The sequence below is a fragment of the Corylus avellana genome, chromosome ca10, assembly GCF_901000735.1.
Source record: "Corylus avellana chromosome ca10, CavTom2PMs-1.0".
Lineage (NCBI taxonomy): Eukaryota > Viridiplantae > Streptophyta > Magnoliopsida > Fagales > Betulaceae > Corylus > Corylus avellana.
In genome coordinates this window covers 21,838,870-21,863,190 of record NC_081550.1, presented here as the reverse complement: position 1 = coordinate 21,863,190, position 24,321 = coordinate 21,838,870, and the positions used below count along the sequence as shown (strand labels likewise).

The window sequence follows — 24,321 nt, the reverse complement described above, 5'->3', positions numbered from 1 at the left end:
AAAATCACAATTAAATTTAAAGTTTACTAGTGATCTATCCAAAATCAAATTATTAATTTTAATACCTCAGAAAAAAATATGCATTTAGAAGTATAAAAGTGGGTGTATGTAACATTTTTCATAAGAGTTTTAGTATCATTTATATATTAATGTTATTCATCCATACAAAAAGAAAAGAAAACCATTATCAAAAAGTTGGTTAGCATCAACACAAGTCAAGGTGGCGGGCCAATCGATGATTTGTTATAAGTTTCTTTTACTGACCTTTTTGTCGTTTTTAATGGTTTATAATGAGGCCAAAACGCAATTACGACAGGCTGTTGACGAGTCCCAGCACTAACCACAAAACAAATGCGGGCTTACTAAGCTATGTTGCGGGCCAGCAGTATCTTAGATTTTCTTTTTTAGAGTGGTGCTAGGGCTTTTATAATTTTTGTTACTTTTTTATAAATTAATGTAGAAATCAATGTGACATTAAGATTGTGGCTGGTGTGGCAATGTTACGTGAAGTACCGTCACGTCAATTCGTAAGTCTATATGACTTATTATGTTGGTTATTAAATTATTAAGTTTGCAATTAGCATGACGTATCATATGAATTGTCACCTTAATTTATAAAAAAAAAAATTAATTATTTCACAGTAATGTTATATATAACATTTTTAACTTAATAACTATTTTACAGTGTTGACACGACTGTTCTAAATTTTTAATTAATTCTTAATTTATTTTTTTTAATAAAGACTAATTCATAAGTTGATTCGTATGATATATAATGATAATTACTCCCACGGTTCAAATTCACCAAAGCAATGACATGTGTTAAGGTGGATGGCTATTGTACTGGTTCGTGACCATAAATATAATTATTTCCTAATAATAGGGACGTAGAAGAACCACGTCGATCAGTAAGCTCACAATCTCAAACAAAGGTTTATTAAGTCATGTTAGGTAACTTAATTGGTAAATTATAATACTAATTATTAAACAGACTGTTGATGCATGCATGTTACGTCTTACTTGAACTTGGCTAAAAGAATTAAACAGGCCCCAAAATAAATTTGAGCTCGATTTCTCCAATGTTGTGGAATTGTTGAAAGGAATTTTGGACCAAAATCTAAAAAGAATCCCTTACATTGAGTTAACAAATTCAAAAGAATACCATCTCATAGCCCGAGATCAAGCATCTTATTCTAACTTATAGTTACAAAGATTAAAATAGGAATTTCATTAAAAATAAATAAATAATTATTACTTGAAATAGTAGAAACGGGAAGGAAATAACTAATCCTAGCTATTACTAATTAATTATAATTTTTAATTGTAATATTAGAATCGAACACTATATATATATTCATTTATTTAGTATAGTACTGCAATACTCTATGAATGAAATCATATTATAATTTGATTTTGCCATCAATTGTTTTTTTTTTTTTTTTTGGGGGAACCTAGACGGGATTGATTGCAATTAGTTGTGCATACAATGCATGCATGTGGGTTCGGACTACTAGAATACCTACTCGAGTTATTTAAACACAGGTGTGAGCTTACCTATCCTCTCACATTAACTAATTGTATTGCATACAATACAAACAATTAATCACACCCGATTCAAATCTTTGGCACATAATCTAAAGCATATATATATATATATATATATATATACACGAGAAAATGGCGTACACTGGATTTGAATCCATGCATATTGTAAACAAATAGTATATTATATATTGGCTTTAGATGGTAAACTTAATTACAGCTTATTAATTTGTCCAAAACCGCGTAAAACACACCCTTTTCATCAAATGCATATATATATATATCATTGATTATTATTATTATTATTATTTTCATATTATTCAAAGTTCCAGTCAAAGACATGAACATCTAGCTTGTGCAAATATCCAGCCCTGGCCTGATGATGATCAGAAGGCCAGCACAAGATCAGGCAACGAGCGCTTCAACCGCTCCCGATGGTCACTTTGCCACACCGGAATCTCATCTCCGGTGTCGGAAACCCTAAGTAACACGGTGAGCCACGTGTTGAAATACTCGCGGAATTGAACAAGAATCATGTCTTCCTCATCAACCGTCCAAACGTGCACCCAGTAGGCCTTCAATCCCCGGTCCCACCCCTCCATGATCACCCGGTCACCAACGGCCATGATGCTCCTAGGCTTGAACTTAAACTCTGTGTGCCTTGACTCACCGGTGAGTATCTTCATCATGTGTTGGCATTGTGGAGGTCCATGGTACCACCATTCTAGGTCAGCAGCCACTAGCCTAGCAATGGTCTCCGTGTCACCGCGTGCCAACGCCTTGTACAGCATTTTCACGATCTTCTTGTTCCGTGGTTCGCGCTCCGCTGCCGCCGGAGATATACCCCGATCCGTTTCCGGCACCAACTCATTGCCGTTGATTCCCATGGAGGGGAAAGGTTGGTTGTTGTATATATAGTATCAACTGAGGAAGTTTTTTCCTCTTGGTGAATTATATATGTGCATGTGAGGATCGACTATTTATAGAACATTGGAGGCCTTGGAAATAATTAACGATGTGTCAACGGCTGTGATTTATTTATTTATTTTGTTGACATGAATGTTGATCCGACGGATCAGAAATGCGCTCCCATACTTTTGTGACGAAAATCTTGTCTGAATGCCAATGTGCTAGGTATATTCTAGCGTTAGGGACATGGCGGTTCTTGAACGAATAAAGACAAATTGATATTACAACCTTTGACTCCTTATGATCACGAGTTCCTATTAATTAAGGAAGCCCTTAAACGTTAGAAAAACACAATCACGAAAGGGAATATAATGCAAAGAAAATAAAAAATCAGGTGATGACAAAGTCCTTTTTTTCTTTTCTTTTTTTTCCTAAATTGCTTACTTCCCATGCAATCAAGAAACGGTATGGTTCATATTAGATTTCACAGATCTAATGATATGTAGTCACGTCTTTTAAATTTTAAATAGTATGATACCACGAACACTGTTACATACAATAAAACAAAATCTTGACCGTAAAATGAATTTTATTTCTAATTGTAATTTTGGGTGTGCTTCAGATTAATTAATTAATAATTGTAATAATTATAATGTAAATAATGGGAATAATTTGGGGTCATCAAAAAAGTACAGCAAATATCACAGTTATTTGCTGCCCGAATAACCCTTGCAAACCAATATTATATGAATGCATGTATAAGAACGTCATTCAATTGTGTCGTGAAGCCGGAACCTTCCACACAAAATACAAAATATATTAGTAAATTGTCTCTTTTTTTATTTATTTATTTAATTTAATTGGTCAATTATGGTTTACGTTATATTAATTACATTCATCCATGTGCATATTGAATGGAACGAAACCTTTCGTCTCCAATCTCCAATTGTTCTCCAACGGGAGGAATTCAAATTCACGGTGAGATCGATGTTGTCGAAAGAAATCTAATGATCAGAAATTCACCTCACAATATTTTATTATTCTCATATATGATTAATTTCTTATTAGGCTTAGGGTGTGTTTGGAATTACGATTTTGCAAAAATAATCTCCGTTTTAAAAATATATTGTAAGGCATTTGGCATTGCGATTTAAGTAGGCAGAATCTCAAACGGACACTTAGAGTGCTCAAGGAGGTCAAGAACAAAATTGAATACCACACACCCGGACGCTCCCCTCTGTCAGCAGGCGTGACGCTGCTGGCCGATGCCTTCCCCAGCCCGTAGCATTCATTCCAATATTATGTTTTTAATGAAAAATAAAGAACATATAATCAAGATTAGAAAAAAAAAAAAAAAAAAAAAAACGTCCTGTAGCTAATTAACAACTCCAAGGTCGGTGGGTAAACTAACAAACCACAACCCCACTAAGTAACCAAAATAAATGCAATTAAGGAGTTAGTAATACATCATGATCAACTGTATCCCAAGAATTAACCAACCTGGTCCAACCATTTTACTAACGTTTTCTCTCTTCCTAACAAACAGTCTTGAATTTCTTTCTTTCTAAAACCAATCCCACATACGGCTGTTATAGTGGTGATCAGGAGGCCGGAACTCTTACTCCTAGCATTTGTCAACCAAAAAAACATGGAAGTCTAACCTAAATTTTTTTGGGTAGAAATATGAGAAATACCTTTTCGATTTTGAAGGGGTCAAATAGTATTAATGAGAAAATGTAAGGACGGGCCGGGCTATCAGCGACTACCTATGTCACGAGTTGAAAGTTGATGATATTGAAATTGATTGTTGTAGATTAGAATGATTGGATTGAGATTCTGCCACTGCCTAATTTTATCTAGATCATTCATTTTAAATGGGCAAACCAAATCGTTACAACAAATAAAATAAAAAGGTGATTTTGGCGGCTTTTGGGGTGGTCAAACCACCTCTTATGGCCAAAGGGGGTGATTCAAGTTTTCAGCAACTCCCAAGCTAGCTATTGAGGGAAGGCTAAACCATCTCAAAGGTGGCCAGCGCCACCTTCGGCCACCTCTGGGGTGGCTCGCGGGCCACCCGTGAGGCCGGTCAATGAGGGGTTGGCAATTACCCCTCTAATTTTTTTATTTTTTTTTTAAAATTTTATTTGAATTTGTTTTATTTTTTAAAAAAGAAATTAATTTGATTTATTTTATTTTATATATATATATTGGTAAAAATTATTTTTTTAATAATTTTTTAAAGGGTAGCGACGTGTGAATAGTGAAAACGTCACCTTCTAAAAGGTGACATGCACTGTTCACACATCACCTTCTCAAAGGTGACACGCACTGTTTCAGTTTATGTAATTTAAGTCATTTTGAAAAAGTTACTATTTGAATATCACTAGTTTAATAATGACAATTTTGGGGCAAAAAACGTCATTATTAAAGAGTCATTAAATGTGAAAATTTGTGTAGTAATTTAAGATGGTTGAATCACCCAAAGTGGTAGTTCAACCACTAAACTCAAAACATACCCTCTTTTTGTTTTTATTTGCTATCATATTTGGGTCGTCCATTTAAAAAGATATCATACCGACACAAAAAATGTCACCTTCTAAAAGGTGACATGCACTGTTCACACATCACCTTCTCAAAGGTGACACGCACTGTTTCAGTTTATGTAATTTAAGTCATTTTGAAAAAGTTACTATTTGAATATCACTAGTTTAATAATGACAATTTTGGGGCAAAAAACGTCATTATTAAAGAGTCATTAAATGTGAAAATTTGTGTAGTAATTTAAGATGGTTGAATCACCCAAAGTGGTAGTTCAACCACTAAACTCAAAACATACCCTCTTTTTGTTTTTATTTGCTATCATATTTGGGTCGTCCATTTAAAAAGATATCACACCGACGCAAAATGTTATTAGGGTATTGGCTAGCTAGCTAGCTAGCTAGCTAGGTGTATGTACATCACTAGAATAAGCACAGATCTACCAATTAAAGTCATTTCAAAGTCAAATTTCCGCATTAATATATATAGGGTCTTCCTTCAAGTAGACTGTTCATGATCTGAATTTCTGTCTTGGAGTTACCTTTGCGATTCCCTTGCTTAAAAAAATAAAGGCTGGCAGCTCGATCGTCTGATTATGTGTAGCGACCAACAGGATTAACACGAATATTGAAGAAATTATGCAAGTGGTGGCGTGGTGCTCTGTGTTGTAGCAGTTCCAACTCACTTCCGATCCACAGCTAGCCTCGGCATTCTTGTTCGAACAATAAATTAATTAATGGGCATGTGAAGTGAATGACACTCAACAGGCTAGGGTTGGAACTCATGATAAACTAATTAATGGGCAGGAATATAAGCCAACTTACATTTGTTTTGTGAATCCAACTCTTAATATTTGTGCAAGTTCTTAGCAAATAAGCATAAATATTGTGAATTATGGTTTAGATTTTGTTTAATTTAATGCATCTAACGATATACGTGATTTCATGTCATTTAAAATTTTAATTGACTTGGCGCAGCTATTCACCATGTGGCAGGAATAGGATCTTCAAGGAACCATTTTATGACATGTCCACACAAGAGGAGAGAGGGGGGAATCGAACTAATATACGCTTCATAAGGTATGATCACAGCCGATTGAGTTACGTACTCCTTGGGGACTCAAGGATCCATTTTATGATATAAATTTTGTTTTGTTGCATTTAATGATGTACATAGTGTCATGTTATTTAATGATTTTAAACGACGAGACATTTAACATAAATACCATTAAATATATGAAACCTAATTTAGATCATGAAATGATTCTCCGTCTCAAATGACATGAAGAGGGTCATGATCCATGACAATATAGACACTATTAAATTTGTAAAATATAATTTAAACCATGAAATGTCATGATCCATTAGATGGAGGGGGCATGAGCCGTATGCCCCTTCGCCCCTATTAAAATTGCCACCACCTATTGCTCATATATATATATATATATATATATATATATATATATATAATCTGTTATAAAGCCACTCCAATCCCTCAAGCACCGCCTGTTATAATTGCAACCATTCCATCGAACCTACAAATTAATAGGAAAATGACAATCTTTAGCTTAATTCTCACTTTATATTATATTCTTTTGGAAATGAAGGAAATATATATATTAAAAAACCTTTTTGGGGAGTGAGAGGCTTTATCTCTGCTTCTGAGGTGGATCCCCTGAAGGGTTTTCTATCAGGCATCACTTCAGCTGCAGGCATGTTGTTGAGGGTCGAAGATGGATATGGAGGAAGGGATAAAGTGCTTTGTAGAGGGCCATCAAAGTTGGTTGCTAACGTGGATTCGCTTGTCCCTCAAAATATAGAGTTGACCGAATTCTCCTAATAAATTACAATTTTATTTTTAAAACATACTTTTAATTAAACTAAGATTTATATTCAAACTTTCCTTAATTAGCCTAACTCTTCTTTTTTTTTTTTTTTTTTTTTTTTGTAGTTATGTAGAAAGAAAAACCGACCGAGGAAAAACAAACTTCAAAAAGGGGGTGAGTTTTTCCAACTTATAATTTGGATTGAGGGGAGGGGGGGAGGAGATACGGAAATGCGGCCAGAATAACCTCTAGCTACGAACTATTTTGCCATATAGTAGGCTCAGAAGTTTACACTTCAGTTAATTTTCCTAGCAACCCAAATGCAAGAAGCTGGGATATAGTCGATGGTATCTAAGATTGGAGAAGAGATTCTCCAGTCCCTGGATGTGGGATGATGAAGAAGATTGAGCCATGATAACAATTTGATAATCGCCTTCAAAGATGAAAAGGCTTGACCATAATGACACTTGATGGTATCTAAGATTAGAGAAGAGATTCTCCGGTCGTGGATGATGGGATGATGAAAAAGACCTAGCCATGATAACAACTTGGGAATCGCCTTCAAGGATGAAAAGGATTGACCGTAATGACACTACCAAAGAGGCAGCTAATTGTGCTGCCAAAGTTTCACCTTCATTTGGAAGACAAGGTGCACTGACATGAGAAATCATCTTAATATTTCTAGTACTTGACCCACTTTACACGTTGTCTCCAAGTGTGTGAACATTTCCCATCCCTAAGCCACAACTTGAGCTGTTTCAAAGGATTGGGACTATTTCTAAGCTTATTTTACAGAGTATATGATGTTCCTCTTCTGATCTTTTATATTATTTCACGTACACTTGCTTTGTGTCTATGGAATTCAAAGAATATGTGCACTTGGAGTCCCAAACCCATTGATCTGTACGTAAAGGACCCAATAGTAGTTAATTAGTTTGGGTTGTTGAGTTATTTCTCTCGTACAAATTAGTTAGAAGTGTAAGTGATCAGTCAGATTAGGGTGGTTGGGGTTGAGTTATTCAAAGAATAAACTACAAATTTCCCTCGTGTATAATTTTATACATCCACCATGAGAAGAAGAATGGATATAGTTACATATATATTCACGAAAATATTAGAAAGATGCGAGCTCCAACTTTCCCAGCCGAGGACTAAATCTGCTTCAATTCTTTTGTTGTTGTTGCACCACAAAAACAGAAGTTCTGCTGTTAAGATCTGATGAAGCAAGCAAGTCTCCCATAGTTCCCAACTCTGGAAATTCATTCCATTCTGCAAGTCCATATGTCTGTGGAGACTTTACTTTATGCCGTCTACCAACAATAATAAGGTCGTATTTGTTCACTATAGATCGAGCTATCAATGCCGTATGAGACCCATCTTTCACCATCTTCTCTAGAAATATCAAATGTTCATATCCCGCATTGTTAAGTTTACAATTGATAAGTATCTCATTGTCAAGCAATTCGTCCCAGTGGGCATCACCTTCATTGCAAGCCGCAGCAAAGTGAAACACGGTCAGGATAATTTTTGAGTTATTGGCCATGCGCTTGGCAAAACTTAATGCCTCTCGATCATCATTACCTCCTAAGAAGATCATGGCAACAGAATATGATGACTCTGATGAAACCATTGAGTTGCCTAAATGACCACGGTCAACAAGGATCCCAACAGAGCAAGGGGCTAGTTCAAGCACACTGCAATTTAAGTTCCTTATGGTATTGTCCTCTAATTCAATAGAACCGTCAACCGACCATTTTCGATGGAATGGTAGTACTATAAGGGATGTGAGTTTGTCCAATCCGAGCATACATATGTCTTCGTGCATGTACTTGAGTGGAGAGATTGATGTGAAAATGTTTACTAATACAGCACCTCGATTATCTTCTTGTTCAAAGTGATTGAAGGCGAGAATGACTTTTTCTGAATATAAACTTTTATTGGACACATTCTTTTTCTGCATTTGGTGGGAAATAAAAATAGGAGAGTCTCGACCAATTAACTCGATAAGGTGAAGCACATAAATAGCAATGGGCTTTTCTCTAGATGGGCACGAGATGTTAAGTAGTTTGGTCACAGCAGGAATGTTATCTGGCTTGTGAATGCACACCAGGATTCGAAGCTCTGCGTTGCCTACGCAATGCATAATATCCCTTTTCTGGTAACCTGCATATTTCCTTGAAGGATGGTACAGGAACTTCACCAAAAATGGCACGAAAATTGTAGTCGCTAGGGTGCTAACACATGACAAAGCGAACACCTGTTCTGTTATGGTCTGCACTTAAATAAAAAATGTTAGAGAAAACCATCATGTGACCCTGTTCAATAAAACAAGGTTTTTACCACCAAAGATTATGTGCTAGAAAATGTATTTTGCAGAATAGTATGATGTTTCCAAAAGATTGATATTTTCTTTCGTTCTTACTTCTAGAACTTGTGATGAAAATACTCTTGACCCTGAAATATCAACTCACACAAGTTGGCCAAAAAAGATAATTTACTATAATGCTTTGCTCATTTTATTTACATCTAAATTAAATGTTGATTTTTCTTTAGGGTAAGCATTGTAAGTTGAAAATTAAGGGGATAAGAAAGAAAAATCCAACCGGTAATTTTTTTTTCCCTATCATAGCAACGTGAAAGGAATGAATTTCAGATTTTAATTAAAAAGGATATATGTTCACCCCATAACAAAAATAAAAAAGATGGCGTTCATCTAATTAATGTAAATCAGAAATACCCACAAATCACAATGGAACCAAAAGGAAAAAGGTAATTTTGTTTTCTAAGCAGGAAACAAAAAGGGAGAAAAGAAATAGAATAAATAATCACCTGGGTATCGTAGAGAAGTGCATAGCTAAAAAGTTGGATTACACCTTTGCAACTCAATAATAGAGCGAGTGCGAGAGCATCATTTAAAGGCATTTTAGCGTACAAGAGAGGACCCAAACAAGCCACCATTTTGGCCACAAAAGTCAAAACAATGAGGATTCCATTGACTGTCATCAAGCTATTATCGAATTTGATTAAACTCAGATCTGTCCTCATCCCACAAGTAGTTACGAGGATTGGCACAAACACATAAGAAATGAAGCAGTTTAACTTGTTGACAATAGTTGATCCTAAAGGCGGCCCATCTGGCACTGCCAAACCCAGAATGAAAACTCCAAAGAGTAAAGTCTGGCCAAACAAATGAGAAAGATACCCGAAGCCAAGGACCATTAGCATGATGGTATAAATGTATGCATCTTTAACAGGCCTGCCTTCCGGTGTCTGTCTGACTACCCAAAACATTGCTGGTCGAATTGCAAATACTACGACGATAACATACATGATGGCCGCTCCTAATTTTATAAAGGCGAGCACAGTACCTTGCGCCTGTTTAATTCTAACAAAGCCAACACTTGTGTTAATCACCAAGGTTAAGAAATCGCTTACCAATGCTGTGGATAGGCCTAATCGACCCAGTTCAGAGTTTAGGATCCCGAGGTCCTCAAGAAGGCAAGCAAGGACTGGAAATGGAGTTAGACAATGTATTACTGTTAAAAATGGAAGTATATATGCTTCTTCATCCTTCAGCCACAATCTTCTAAGTTTCATTTGGGCTAACAAGCCAATTAGCAAAGGCGAAAGAATGCATGCAACACCGGTAAACAAAGCTTTTCTTCCAGTTCTTTTTATCATTCCTATATCCATTTTCACCCCACTCACAAAATAAAAGAGTACGTAACTAAAGACAGATATCACAGAAATTATTTCTTGACTTTTAATCGTGAATAGAAGATTGCTGAATATTTTGAGACGTCCAAGGAGGGACGGACCGAAGATTATCCCGACCTGATTCGTACATAAAATCAACACAAAATTATGATTCGATATTATGCAAATAGAATCTTCATCTAGCTAGCTTAACAATAGGAAAAACAGGAAGAAGAGAGCACGTACAAGAAGTTGTGTGGTAAACTTGGTGACTCCAAAATGCTTAAGAACATAATGGGAAGCCTGGGTGATGGTGAAAATAAAAACCATCTGCAGCTGAAGCATCGGCAATGTAAAGGGTACAGTCCCAGAGCGAATGTAGCTCCGCCACAAGCCTCCTGAATTGATCATCGGGGGTAACCCAGTACATTCGTTTACGGTGATCATGCCGCTTGCATTAACATATAAGGTTGCGTCATTATCAATGCTTACTAAATAAGCCTTTCCTGCCATTGCTGATGTTTGCCTCGATCGATCTCTTAGTATTTTAACACAGAAATTTGATGAACAGGGAAAGACCTGACGAGACACATACGACAATTTTGTCCTCTTAATACATGAACTCAGAATCAATACAAAGTGCCTTATAGAATTGCCTGTTTTAGCATTACAATTATAAGAATTGGCGGTCAAATTATTAGATCATCTTTCTGGAAATGATCAATATCCATCAACTTATGGTTTGTTAGAAAAACATGGGTCAATCAATTGACTTTCTTTAGCACCAAGAAGGGGAAAAACATTCTGTCAATCTTCTATAAATGGAGAAGAGATTTTCAGCTGTTAAGGAGAGTCAGTCAAACATGGGTCCGTCAATTTTTTTTATTTTTTTTTTTAATTGAAGAGAAAAGAGGTTACAAGGAAGAAGCGTCTGCCAAATTTAAAACCGAGAATCACTGATCAAAAATTGATCAAATTATATATCAAATTCACTGGCCTCCATGAATCACTGATCAGAAATTGGTATGAGCAAAAGTATATAAAACCAAGATAGCGTTTTGAGACATTAGCAGCAAATTTAGGATTACCGAATCCCTTTATGGTGATATTATCTTTAAAAGGTTAACCTTCTACTCTTAGGTTTTAGTTTTAAATTTAGAAACAAGTTTTGAGACATTAGAACGCAAATATTAGCTCATGGAAATTTAACTAATATCACTCAAATATCTCAAAATACAACTCAAAAAACTTGCTCTTTCTCACTAAAATTTCATCAAACATACAGAAACATAAACATAAACCACCAATGACGAAAAAAAAATAAACAACAAAAATCTTTCTACTCATATAAGCGTGTTTTTTATATAAAAAATAATTTAACAAAAAACAACAAAATTTTCATTCCCCTTTTTTTTTTTTTTTTTTTTATTACTATTTATTTTAAAGGCAACCACGTCAGCGTTGGATGACGCTGAGCTGCCTCTAGGATGCTGGATAGCACGACTCCTATAAAGGATCAACATCCCTCATGTTTTTATTTATTTTTTTATTTTTATTTATTTTTATTTTTTAGATTCGTTGACTATTTTCCACCCGTTTTATCCTGGCATGCTTAATTTTAGTAATAACTTCACATTTAATTTAAAATGTGGATATATATTCAATATGTCAGCACTTATCAATTACCTCTTAAAATTTTTCGATAACTAAAACGGCGACCAAGTAATTAAAATAATGAAATTTATAAAAATATAAATACACCCACATCGCAATTTTTTTAAGTTTGGGGGACAATATTGATAAAACTGTGGTAGTTTAGGGGCAAGTGAAGTTTTTCCTTAATTTTATAAACTCACACATTGATTACGGATATGTGTGTTATATTATTAGGAGTTTGACTTGAGCTTTAACGGTGATTACAGATATATGTTTGTTATGTTGTGTAGTTTTTTTCAACTGTATAAATTTAACTTCAAGTTTTTCGAGAGAAAGAGAGATAGTGAAATTGAATATAAATCGTTGAAAAAATTACAACACATGCGCTGTAATTTTTAGAAAAAAATGCAAAACAGGTACCTGGGAGATTACAAATTCAAATAGGCTCCTTGTGCTATAAAATTGTTCTCAAAGCCCCTTGTGGTATACAAAAATAACAAATAAATCCTTGCATCCAACTTCCGTCTACTTTTTTGACGAAAAGTGTCAAATGCCATGTGAGCACTGATCAAATTATGACGTGTCATCCATAATAATTTAACAAAAATAATAATAAAAAAATCCTTGACCCCTTTTGATCATTTTTTTTTTTCTAAATGAAATGGGGAAAAGGTTATAAGAGGGATCTTTTCCATTTTTGATCTGAATGGAAAAGAAAATGGTAAATCCTATAGGAATGTTTCTAAACGCTTGGTGAAAAACAGCTCCTTTAGCCAAACAATATGCTCTATAGTTAACATTTCTAAAAACTTTCATAGCCTTCCGGGGTATGAAGTTGGTTGCTTGTATCACGTGCTTTCGCCATTAAGAAAACATCCCGTTTATTTTGTCCACCCAATTGTCACCGACACTACTGTACGTGTGCAACTGTTGCTTGATTTTGTCATAATATAGTCTATACTCGACATGAAATCAGATTTCTTATTAAGGATAATTATACAAGTCATAGCAACCAACAGATTTTCCTGTCATAGACAATTGGGCAATAACAAATAAACTTAAAACAATTCTCTAAACTCAAATTCGAAATAGATAAAAAGGGCTTTCGGATTTTTACACAATATTTTCATAATCTACCAAATTTTACTCAATCAACGAGGGGGTATATCCAAAAACATCAAATAATCAACAATAGATACTGACCCATAAAATCTATATGAATTAAATTAAATATATTTAAATTAGATGAATAAAATTAAAAATAAAATCCATGAATTAAAAAAAAAAAAAAAAAAAAAAAACCTTGGGTGGTTTTTAACCATCCCAAGCACTATTAGAAATAGTCCGGTCACCCCGAAAATTTATGGGTGGCCGATTCACTCCTGTCATCTAGGGGTGGTCTGACCACCACCCTAAGACACCTAGGGATGGTTCAGCACTCTTGTGTTCTTTTTATAATTTTTTTTTTGTGGGTTTTTTTTTTGGTTTTTTTGAATTGGGTTAAAAATATTTGAGTGGGCTTAAAAAATTAGAGTTCGGTGTAAAAAACACCGAACTCAAAAAATAATAAAAAAAGAACTAAAAATAAAACATCACTGGATCACCCAAACGAGCCCTTATATGTACCGAGCCCAAAATCAGGCTCTAAGATTAAATTTCAAAATCTAGGGCTCAGTCCGGTTCCAAAATCAGTGTCTCCCTCCGTCACTCTCTTACATTTTACACAGAGGCTCTCTCTCTCTCTCTCTCTCTCTCTCTCTCGCAACCATGCTGACTGGGGATATACCTCCTAATCAGACTATATACATTAAGAATCTCAACGAAAAGGTCAAGAAAGAAGGTAACTTCTTTGCACTTTGTTTGTTTTTTTCCGTGAAATAAGATTTTGTTAGCCAAATTAGTTGTAATAGGTTCAATTGATTGAGAGTGGGGTCACAGTCTTCCTACAATTTCTAGGTTATCAAACAGAGGAGCTGCAGTGATTGCCAAGGTGTTTGTAGTGAAAATTGCCTGTTTTCCTTTTATATGTTTGATTCCTGAGAAAATATTGTGTCTCTCTTGCTTTAACTCGGTTTTCTGAGCCAGAGAGATTATTGAGGCTCTGTTTGAATCAAAAGAAGTGTAGTTATAGTTATAAAACTGGGACGTAAGTAGTAGTTAATTGTTTGGATGCAGAAATAAAATGCTTGAAACAAAACTAAGAGATTGCGTTGGTGGTGGAGACTAAACTTTTCCGTGAGATTGATCATGAGCAGAAAGCATTTATGTCGTAGAAATGCAGTCAATCTTTGGCTGAGAGAATAGAATGGAAATATCAACATATGATTCACGGTTACTGCTCATGTATGTTTTTTTTTTTTTTTTTTTTGGGATGAATGAGTAAATTCTATGTTTTAATTAGTCTTATATGAATATTACTTGATCGGTGGAAATTTTGGATGGTTATGGAGAAGGGTTTAAGGGGAAGAAGTAATTTAATTTGGCACCAATGTAAAATGTATGGGAAAAATAAGAAAGTGAAAGACATTGAAGATTAATATATGTTAAAGTTACTAGAAAATATTCATAGAAAAAAAAAAAAAAAAAAAAACTAAGATTTGGGTATTACACTTAGGGCCATGTTGAAATTGGAATATGCTTGATTTCTAGGGGCAGAATCAATGGGAATATACGGCATAGGAAGGTCTTAATTTCTTTGATTGTGAAAAAAAAAATGAAAAAAAAAAAGAGATTAGAGTTTCAGGGTCTTTTCCTTTGCCTCCTAGAAGTTTGGATCTGAGATATCTTAGTTACTCTTCTTTGTATTTACTGATAATATTTTGGCTATATTATCTTCATATCATATCTTAGTATTGAACCTTTTTTTTTAAAATGAATATATCTTAGTATTGAACTTTTCACGGGATTGATGCAGTATTCACTTTTTTACTCCTTTAACAGAATTGAAGAGATCCCTTTACTCCTTATTCTCACAGTATGGAAGTATTTTGGATGTTGTTGCCTTGAAGACGCCTAAGCTTCGTGGACAAGCATGGGTTGTGTTTACTGAAATAACATCTGCCAGTGAAGCTGTGCGGCAAATGCAAAACTTTCCATTTTATGATAAACCTATGGTGGGTCTCAAGAAGCCAATTGGTACTTTGTTGCATATGGCATGCACATGCTTGTGCATTGTCTGTGGGTTTACATTTAAAATTTTAATTTTTGGAAACCTGGTCCAACCTGCTTGTCTGTCTAATACTGTTGCCTTAGATCTTGGATTCTGTTACACAAGAGTGTTTGTGTTAAATTTTTAACTTTTGGAAACCGTGCAATACATGCTTGTACTCCTCCCATATTTTATGGATTTTTGATTCTGTAGGCATTGCATTTCTTATAAGGTTGAGAGAAGATCGATTCACTCATATGCTAAGTCCTCATGTAATCTCTCTACTGTCGGTGAAATAAAATGATGCATCAACAGAAATATTGCACTTCTCCCTGTCACCAAATTGCTTTGGTTTGAATCAAAATTTGACATGCTCATCATATAGAATGAATTTTTCTAGCTTTTTACAATTTAGAAATATTTTGCTGGAACACTGTTGGGTCCTTACTGAAATTAACATATATCTGGAGGTTAAAAGGCATTTGAATTCACAATAATACATATTTATTGACCTACATCATGTGCGGTAAGTGCGGAACATTTTGATCTGATGAACTTGTTGGCTTATGTGATTGATATCTCATTTCTCACTGCTAGGCAGCTGTAAATTGTCTTTTCTCTGTTGAAATGTGTTTGATCTGACCTTTTGAACCTTTGTTCTTCTTTTTCTACTTAATAGGGGATTCTCTTGTATACTTCCTATACACTAGAGTTGCGCCTTTTTGTGCTTTTCAATGAGATTAAATTACTTATTAAAAAAAGAAATGTGTTTGATCTACTGATTGAAAATTAAAGAGATTTCACAGAACCATGTTTTATATATATATACACACTAAACCACCATGACTTGTTACATGTAATTTATTTTTTTCCTTAACTGCAACAAATTAAGTGGGATGGTGAATTTGTTCAATGAAATTGGTCGAATATTTTTGCCAATACAATCGAATATTTTTTCCCTCTAATCTAGAAAGAAAGGTTTGAATAATTTTTTGAAGACAGTTTTATTTGAGTTCTACATAGTATTGGTGTTTTTTTTATTTCATCTGTTCTTTCAAATTGAAGTAGCTTTCTGTATTCTCATTTATTAAGTTGTCTACAGTGAAATGTAAATATGACTTTGTGCATGATCAATTTGGTGCAGCGGATTCAATATGCAAAATCAAAGTCAGATTGTATTGCTAAAGAAGATGGAAGCTATGACAAGAAAAAGAAGCAAGAAGAAAAAGGTGAGCGAAATTTGTTTTGCAGTTCCTATATTGCATATGTTCTTCACCGTTAGTATGTATATCTTGCAAAATGTTGAAGTATTTCATAACAAGTGCTATGTTGTAATAGTTATATTTCTTTGAGGTAACCTGAATTATTACAAGTTTAAGCATATAACCATGCTGGTTACAACAAATGAATGATAAGTTTATTTCTTGTCTAAGAATGTTGAGAATGATTTGCCTAGCACCAGCTATATATGGTAGAACCTAGGAATGATGTGCATTCAAACTGAACTTATGCTAGGAAATTTTAGCAGGACATGAGGGGTATAAGAAAGAAGAAGCATAATCTAATGTCAGCATGCCAGTTGTCTTTAAACTAATGGTATTTTTTCTTCCCATAAATAAGGAGTGGAGGGCAAGGCCACTGTTCAACCCTATATGGTTGCATGAGCTGTATCTACCTCTAAAAAAAGAATGTAATAATAATGATATTAAAAAATTCTGCTTTAGAGATCTGAAAGAATTAAATTTGCTACCACTCTTTGCTTGGGTACAGTGAGGAGGCTCATGTGGCTTGCTAGTAGGGCTATAAATAGACCAATCCGTTCAACAACCCGCTCGGTATAGCTCAACCTGAACTCGAGCTCGATATTATAGAAACCCGCTCGTTACTGTAAAAACGCGCTCGATTAGTAAATGATACCTACCCTATTCGCTCGAGAAAACTCGATAGGGGTTCGCAAGCTCAGCTCGATTAAAGCTCGACCGAATTGTTTGTCCAACTCGTTAGCTCGTTCATATATCTTGTATATATATACAAAGATATATATTAATATATTACTAAAATATGGTTATTTAAATTTAAGTATGCATATTAGTAATTAAGTAATATATGTTATATAGGTTACTTAATATTTATGTGTGTGTATTAGTTAACATACTATCTAGTTAGTTCATAAACTAACATATTATTTAGTTACTTAATATTTAATAGCCTAGCTTGAGCTCGAGTTGAGCCCGGCTCGGCTCGAATAGCATTCTCAATGAGCTCGCCCGAGCTTTCAACGAGCCAGTCTTGAAATCCTAAAGCTCGACTCGGCTCGGCTCGAATAGCATTCTCAATGAGCTCGCCCGAGCTTTCAACGAGCCAGTCTTGAAATTCTAAAGCTCGACTTGGCTCGGCTTGATTACAACCCTACTTGCTGGTATATCAACATCAAGACAATATTATATTTAAGACTGTTCAATCATCTTTTAAGTTAAATTTATATTGTAATTGTTTGCTTATGAATTATAATATGCATGATTGAACAAATTTACTCCTAAAAAAATGCTTTATGTAAAAAAACCAAATATCAAACCAGAAACAAAGTGTGAACAAGATTAGTGTCACACCAGATTTGAAGTGAGATAGTTTCAAGATTAGTTTTTGGCATGATCAATGGTGTGGGGATGTTACCTTTAAGGAAGCTTTTCTTGATTTATTTGGTATTGCCTGCGCAAAAGATGCCTTTGTTGCATTTCCCTCGGAGTTTTATGGTAGGTCCAATCAGTTAGAGTGGCTCATGATGGGAAGGTAAATGTCTTTGCCTCATTTTTCATGATGTTATATTCAGCTAGTGTGAAAGGAGGAAGGGAAGATAAGTTGTGGTGGGCCTCCCCAAAAGAATATTGTTTAAGGTTAAATCCAATCCTTTATTGTTCCTTGGTTTGTAGTGAAGGCTATCGCTTCCCTTGAAAGAGTGTTCGGTGGACTAAGGCTCTCTTGAGGGCAGCTTCTTTTGCTTGGTCGGTGGCTTTAGGTGAGATTCTAAGATTCTTACCATGGATAACCTTAGGAAGGAGCATGTTATTGTAGTGGACAATGTTGCATGTTTAAGTGGAATGGGAAGTCAATGGACCATCATCTTCTTCATTGTGATGTGGCTTAGGCCATTCGGATTGCCTTTTTTAGTCGTTTTGGATTATCTTGGGTTATGCCTAAACGTGTAGTCAACCTTTATGCTTGTTGGTGGACTATCGGGAGTACGCAAAGTGCTGCTATGTGGAAGATGGTGCCTACATAATTTTTATGGTGCTTAAGGAAGGAAATGAATGGCATAAGTTTTGAGGATTATGAGAGGACTTTGGAGGAGATAAAGTCATTTTTCTTCAAAACTTTGTATCTTTAGACGGTTGCTTTGTTTCTCCTTTGACAATTAGTTATAGTGATTTTCTTGTTCGTTTTGCTCCTTCTAGCTAGGTGCTTTCTCTTGTATACTTCTTATGTTCTTAGGGGTGCCTTTACGCTTTTAATAATAATTGTCGATTACTTGTTAAAAAAAAAAAAAGTGTGAACAAAGAATCATTTGGCCAATATCCCGGTCTGCATGTTTTCATATATGATGCTCTTCTGATATTAGAAGTATGGATCCTTAGTTTTTGTTATTGTTATCATTATTATTTTTAAAGGCTGTTTGGTGTGGGAGGAAAAGTTCTGGAGGAAGAACTTGGTTTGTTGTATTGATGAAAGGGATCTTAATAACACCTATATACCTTCTCTTTTCCTGATTGAATCCAGTTATAAGTTGACGACTTTACAAATTCTATGTTCTTCTTTTGTTCTGTATGTGCATTTTCTTACCTAAACTTGCATTTCCAGCTGAAAGAAAGCGGCGTGCTGAAGAATCGCAACAATCTTCCATGGGCAATGGTGCAAGTGCTGAAAATGGGGCCCCAGCGGTAACTTTTTCTTTCCTTTTTTTCCCCCCTCTTTTTATTACATACATGTGGTTGTGTGTGTATTATATTTTCTCTCTCTCTCTCTGGCATAGTGAGAGGGCCCATCAGGTATCTTAGTTTGCTTACCTTGATGTGGCATAATGTTTATTTGTTACAATGGTTATGTGATTGATGTTTTAGGTCAACCATTAGCCTATAGATATCAGGGATAGAATGGTGGATGACAGATCCCAGTTCCAAGCTTTTGCGTATCTCTGATCTCCTATGCATACTTTTTTTTTTCTTCTTCCTATTTTCCAGTAAAAAATTTGAAAAATGTAGTCGAATATGCTTGTTGATTAATACAACTTCTATTAAACTGTCTTTGTGTTATATGCAGGCTCCATTCCGCCAAGGAAACCTAAGTGCACAAGAAGCAGTAGCTCCAAACAATATACTCTTCATAGAGAATTTGCCCCATGAAGCCACTAGTATGATGTTGGAGATGCTGTTCCAACAATATCCAGGATTTAGGGAAGTCCGAATGATTGAAGCAAAGCCAGGTATTGCTTTTGTAGAATTTGAAGATGACCAGCAGTCCTCCATGGCCATGCAGGCCCTTCAAGGCTTCAAAATCACTCCACATAACCCCATGACAATTACTTTTGCCAAGAAGTAAGCAATATCGTTCTCACAGCAAGTGTATTTTTTAAATATTGCCTTGATTTTGCGGGGTATATGTAGTTGTTGAAGTGTTTTATGCATACTGCAGTCTTGTTAGGTCTTTAAGAAACCAAGTGCAGATACTGATTTTCATTAGTTATGATTTAGAAGAAAAGTAAGAAACTTTCAGATGGAATGAGAAAATTAAACTGCCTTGTAGAAAATGTATGATACTGAATGCTGTAAAACCAGTCTTACCTTGGTTGCTTTTACGAATCTAACTGGTTGGGTGCAATCTTCTTACGTAATGTGACATTTCTGGTTTAGTGACTCATTGTTCAACCTAGTGCTTCAAACGCTGGTTTCCCAAGAACCATTACAGGTTTATAATGCCAGAATTGTGCTGGCATTCCAACTTCTCTTTGTATTTTGGTACCTTTCAATATTATTTCCCTCAAATCGATTTTAGTTTATTTCTAAAAGCGCTGATTTTTTTGCTATGATTTTCGTTTATAAAAAATTATTGAATGTCACCAAAAAACATAAAAAAGAGTGTTCGTGGTATAAGATCTAACATTAAGATCTTCATCGAATTTTCCTTCCTAGCAAAGCAGGTAGATTTGGAATCCAATTCTTAGCTTTGTCCAACTAAAGAAAATAATTTAGATTATTTGCTAGATTTGTCTTTTTCTTTGGGCAAATTACAAATTAGCTAGGAACAACACAAGACAAGCATGATATTATATGATATGCTTGGAAGGTTATGGGATGTTACTTTAGAAATGGGCAAATTGCCATAAGAGTTACTTTAGCTTCTTTTGTTGGGTCACCAGGCGCTTCTTTGGTCTCCCAGGTATATTTGATATTCCATGATGATCTTTGTGTATTACTGTGCAATTGAGAACTATTCGCGTATGGCAACATCAAAATTTAGTTTACAGGCATTGGGTGGCAAGAGAGGCCATTTTTGTATCTCGGGTTTTTCTGTTAAATGGTTGCCCAAGCTGAGAGATGTTCTCAAAAAATTCTGTTTTGCTAGATTTGCAAGTTCAATTGCATCAAAGTGGCGTCTTTCGGAATGATTTTTGTTGCAAGGCATACCAATTGCCTTTATAACCATACATGCAAAAATTAAGAGGGAGTTAATATCCTCGAGATTGATTTGAAGAGATGTTCTGGGATTTGGCAAACATTTTATCCATTCTGCTAAAGAGAGATTGAGAACCAAAGGCGACTCCTATTTGGTATGCAAGTACTGGTCGTTTCTCTTCATCCTTTCCAAAGTAGTGATATGCCAGGTTGAGAAGATCCTTTAAGTCTTTCTTTGGAAAGCTAGTGAGCTCAATTAATTGCTTAGAGGCTAAACTTTCTTAGGACTATGTCTGCCTTCTCAAGACGGAGGTTTGTGCTAAAGCATGTGTGGCTAATTTGCTCTAGTTGAGTAGTCAGTCTATTTGGGCCAATTGGGTTAAAACTAATTTTATTAGGAATGGGAATTTTTGGGAGGTGAGACCTTTTTCGGATTGTTCCTGGTCCTGAAGGAAGATCTTGAACTTGAGGGATACCATTTAGCATTAAGGTTTCTTGGTTATTGGATCCTAGTAGTGTCTTTTCGGTCGAGAGGGTTTGTGAGAGTTTGCGGGACCGTGGCCCCGAGGTGTTCTGGCACAGATTGGCATGGCATGGTAAAATGATTCCTCGTCACTCTTTAATCTTATGGCTTGCTGTGAGAGGAAGGTTAAACACTCGGGATAGATTAGTTAGCTACGGCTTGCTTGGAGATATGAAATATGTTTTCTGTGGATTGGATGTGGAATACTGACTGTTTTTTGGTTGCCCTTTCGCTGAGAATGTGTGTTGCCCTTTCGCTGAGAATGTGTGGCGCAGTTTGTGGTGTAGATTTCATGTCCCCTGGGCTCACAAAAATTGGGAGGATCTAATCCATTGGATGACTTCTCATTTTGAAGGGAAGCCTCTTCTCTCCATTGTGGCCATCTTATGCTTGCTGCAATAATTGTGTACACCATATGGCGTGAGAGAAACGTTCGGTTGTTCCAAAGGTTAATAGGGACAACTTTAGCATCACTTGTGAGATCTTTAATTGGGTTAGAGCCAAAGTCAACTCAATCCAGGATGTCAGTGATTCACTTGTGAATAGAGATCCGGCTAGATTTTGGAATTTTTCCGATGTTATATTTTAATTTTGCCAGCCTTTGTTTTCTCTAGTCTCTTGCTAGTTTTGGCTTTCCCATCTGGCTTTTTATGCCTCTTGTATTTATGGGGGGATTGCTTGTGTTTCTTTGTTTTACTCATCCAAAGAAAAACACAGTTCAAATTGAGGGTCAAGGGGAGAAACACCAAACCACTTTAATGAAAATGGCATTGAAGAAAGAGATATGGCCATGGCTCATGGGTTTCAATGACTCAATAACACATAGGGGTCCAAAGAAATTATGATCTCCAAGGTTATTAGCACTGGTTAGATAATTTATATATCCTTTTAGATTGATTATGGGATAGGTTAAACTTTGAAGCAACGTTAGTTTGTTGGGTAGAATCCATCGTGGGCAAGTGAGGAGTGATATAAGCTTCACATAACTAATGTTATTATATATGTAATTTGATGTGTTCAAATGAAATACGATAGGGATGAATTGAATAGAAAAATTGCAAGTTGAGCCAAAACTTCAAAATAAAGAAATGACAACCATGTGTTGGACTGAGTGCCAGAATGGTATGAACATTTTTTTAATTATCTTATATCCGTCATCAAATACTAAAACTAGCGGACAAAGTTTTATTTTAAACTTGGTTTGAAAAAATATCTTCAGTTCAGCCTATTAAATTGATGTGTTCTTTGAGCATGTAAAATGTATTTTAGAACTACATGCTCTATTAAAATCACATATACAAATAGAATTACACTCTAATGATACATATCAGTTTAAGAAATTAAATTGAAGAAATTGAAGCATTACTATATACCATATCATTATTTCATTATGCTATGTAACATTGCCAATGTCAATCTACCTTTAGATCAATCATTGCTAAAAGGCCAAAAAAAAAAAAAAATCAATAGTGAATTGGTAATGTCACGTTAGCATAGTAGAATAGTAATATGATATATGATACTACTCTTATAAGAGTGCTAAAAAGACCAATACTAAAAATCACATTTTTATTCCATCCCGTTAACTTGGTAGTACTAATTAGCCTTAGATTTTTTATTTTTATTTTTATTTTTTTTAATAAAGACCGATATAAGAGAAATGGTATATATTATATATTACACCTTTGTCTCATCCTATTCTATTGGGTTGATGTGGTAGCCCTTGAATTTTATTTATTTATTATTTTTTTAACATAAGCTAATCCAAGAACTAATGAACACTGTCATATTAGTCCAAAAAAATAAGAATAGAATGAAAATATAATATACAGTCTAATGTAAAAGGTTGATTGAATACTAACCCAGCAACATCAGCAAAGTGGAGGGGGTGGGAGATTTATATTGATAAAAATGTAGTTTATACTACTAAAAAGAGTTTATTCTTTAAAAAAAAAAATCAAGTGGATGAGTGGCATCACACCCCCACTATTCATTCTCTAATGCGAGTGGTGTTGAAACCTAACAATCTAGCGTCGAGCTACGTGGCTCGCTGTCATTAGGGTGGCTCATCAATTCCCAAGTGGGCCCGCACCGTGCAACCCGTCGCCTCCTCGCGACTTCCCGGACTCGCAACTCGAGGGACGCGTGGGAACCACTCGCCTTTTGCCCCCCGACAACGATTGGATAGATAATCTCACGCTCGAGAGGGCGTGTGAATTCTGGTCCGTAAACGTATGGTACGTCAATTTTCCTTTGGCTTTTTAATTTGCCGTACCATGTGCACTTGAACCTGTCCTTCCTCATATGTCCCCTACCCCGAATGAGATCGCTTCGCTTGGTGCCCCACTGGGCCCCCATCCCATTGACGGTGGACAGTTTGCACAATGCCGAAAATGCCCTTGGTAATCTCTTACGAGAGGAAAGGAAAGCACGTATATAACCAAATTTCAAATGGAATATTCGTAGGATGGATCATGGATGTCTTTTTTAGAATATTAATTAATTACACACTTCCCTATAACATATAGTTATAGAATATTAAATCTTAAAGTGGGCTTTATTGTATGTCTTGAAAATGTTAGTAATATTCGAGATAAGAAAGATGTGACATGTGGACATGTTAGTGTCCCAAAAGTCAGAAAATAATAGTCTGATCAAAATGATTAGTAAAATTATGCAAAATAGGAGCCAATATGAGCTCATGACAATAATCAATCAGGATAAAGTTTTTTTGGTCAAAATTGGAATTTTATGAAACTCAATATATTAGAGTGATATACGTGCATTTTGAACGCATTAGTTTAATAAATATAATTAT

General features: G+C 35.2%; 3 protein-coding genes across 3 annotated transcripts; 1 reads left to right on the top strand and 2 right to left on the bottom strand.

Annotated features, from left to right (window-relative positions):
* Positions 1 to 1,913: 1,913 nt before the first annotated feature.
* LOC132163182 (uncharacterized) lies at positions 1,914 to 2,429 on the bottom strand. The gene has a single exon (XM_059573367.1). It carries the CDS (start codon positions 2,427 to 2,429, stop codon positions 1,929 to 1,931), a length of 501 nt encoding a protein of 166 aa, XP_059429350.1. The 3' UTR covers positions 1,914 to 1,928.
* Positions 2,430 to 7,976: 5,547 nt separating this feature from the next.
* On the bottom strand, positions 7,977 to 11,023 carry LOC132163181 (cation/H(+) antiporter 4-like). The gene is made up of 3 exons (XM_059573366.1): positions 10,757 to 11,023; positions 9,644 to 10,648; positions 7,977 to 9,086 (listed from the first exon to the last, which is right to left on the bottom strand). Exons 1-3 carry the CDS (start codon positions 11,021 to 11,023, stop codon positions 7,977 to 7,979), a joined length of 2,382 nt encoding a protein of 793 aa, XP_059429349.1.
* Positions 11,024 to 13,835: 2,812 nt separating this feature from the next.
* Positions 13,836 to 20,233, top strand: LOC132163834 (U2 small nuclear ribonucleoprotein B'' 2-like). The gene is made up of 5 exons (XM_059574216.1): positions 13,836 to 14,006; positions 15,107 to 15,279; positions 16,459 to 16,543; positions 19,170 to 19,249; positions 19,629 to 20,233. Exons 1-5 carry the CDS (start codon positions 13,934 to 13,936, stop codon positions 19,905 to 19,907), a joined length of 690 nt encoding a protein of 229 aa, XP_059430199.1. The 5' UTR covers positions 13,836 to 13,933; the 3' UTR covers positions 19,908 to 20,233.
* Positions 20,234 to 24,321: the final 4,088 nt, after the last annotated feature.

Bases quoted from the DNA above. Each gene is read 5' to 3' on its own strand.
- LOC132163182 (XM_059573367.1), bottom strand. From the start codon at position 2,429: ATGGGAATCAACGGCAATGAGTTGGTGCCGGAAACGGATCGGGGTATA.
- LOC132163181 (XM_059573366.1), bottom strand. From the start codon at position 11,023: ATGGCAGGAAAGGCTTATTTAGTAAGCATTGATAATGACGCAACCTTA. The intron at 10,649-10,756 runs GTACGTGCTCTC...TGTACGAATCAG, and splicing joins AGTTTACCACACAACTTCTT to GTCGGGATAATCTTCGGTCC. The intron at 9,087-9,643 runs GTGATTATTTAT...ATTTAAGTGCAG, and splicing joins CACTTCTCTACGATACCCAG to ACCATAACAGAACAGGTGTT.
- LOC132163834 (XM_059574216.1), top strand. From the start codon at position 13,934: ATGCTGACTGGGGATATACCTCCTAATCAGACTATATACATTAAGAAT. The intron at 14,007-15,106 runs GTAACTTCTTTG...CTCCTTTAACAG, and splicing joins CGAAAAGGTCAAGAAAGAAG to AATTGAAGAGATCCCTTTAC. The intron at 15,280-16,458 runs GTGGGTCTCAAG...AATTTGGTGCAG, and splicing joins CATTTTATGATAAACCTATG to CGGATTCAATATGCAAAATC.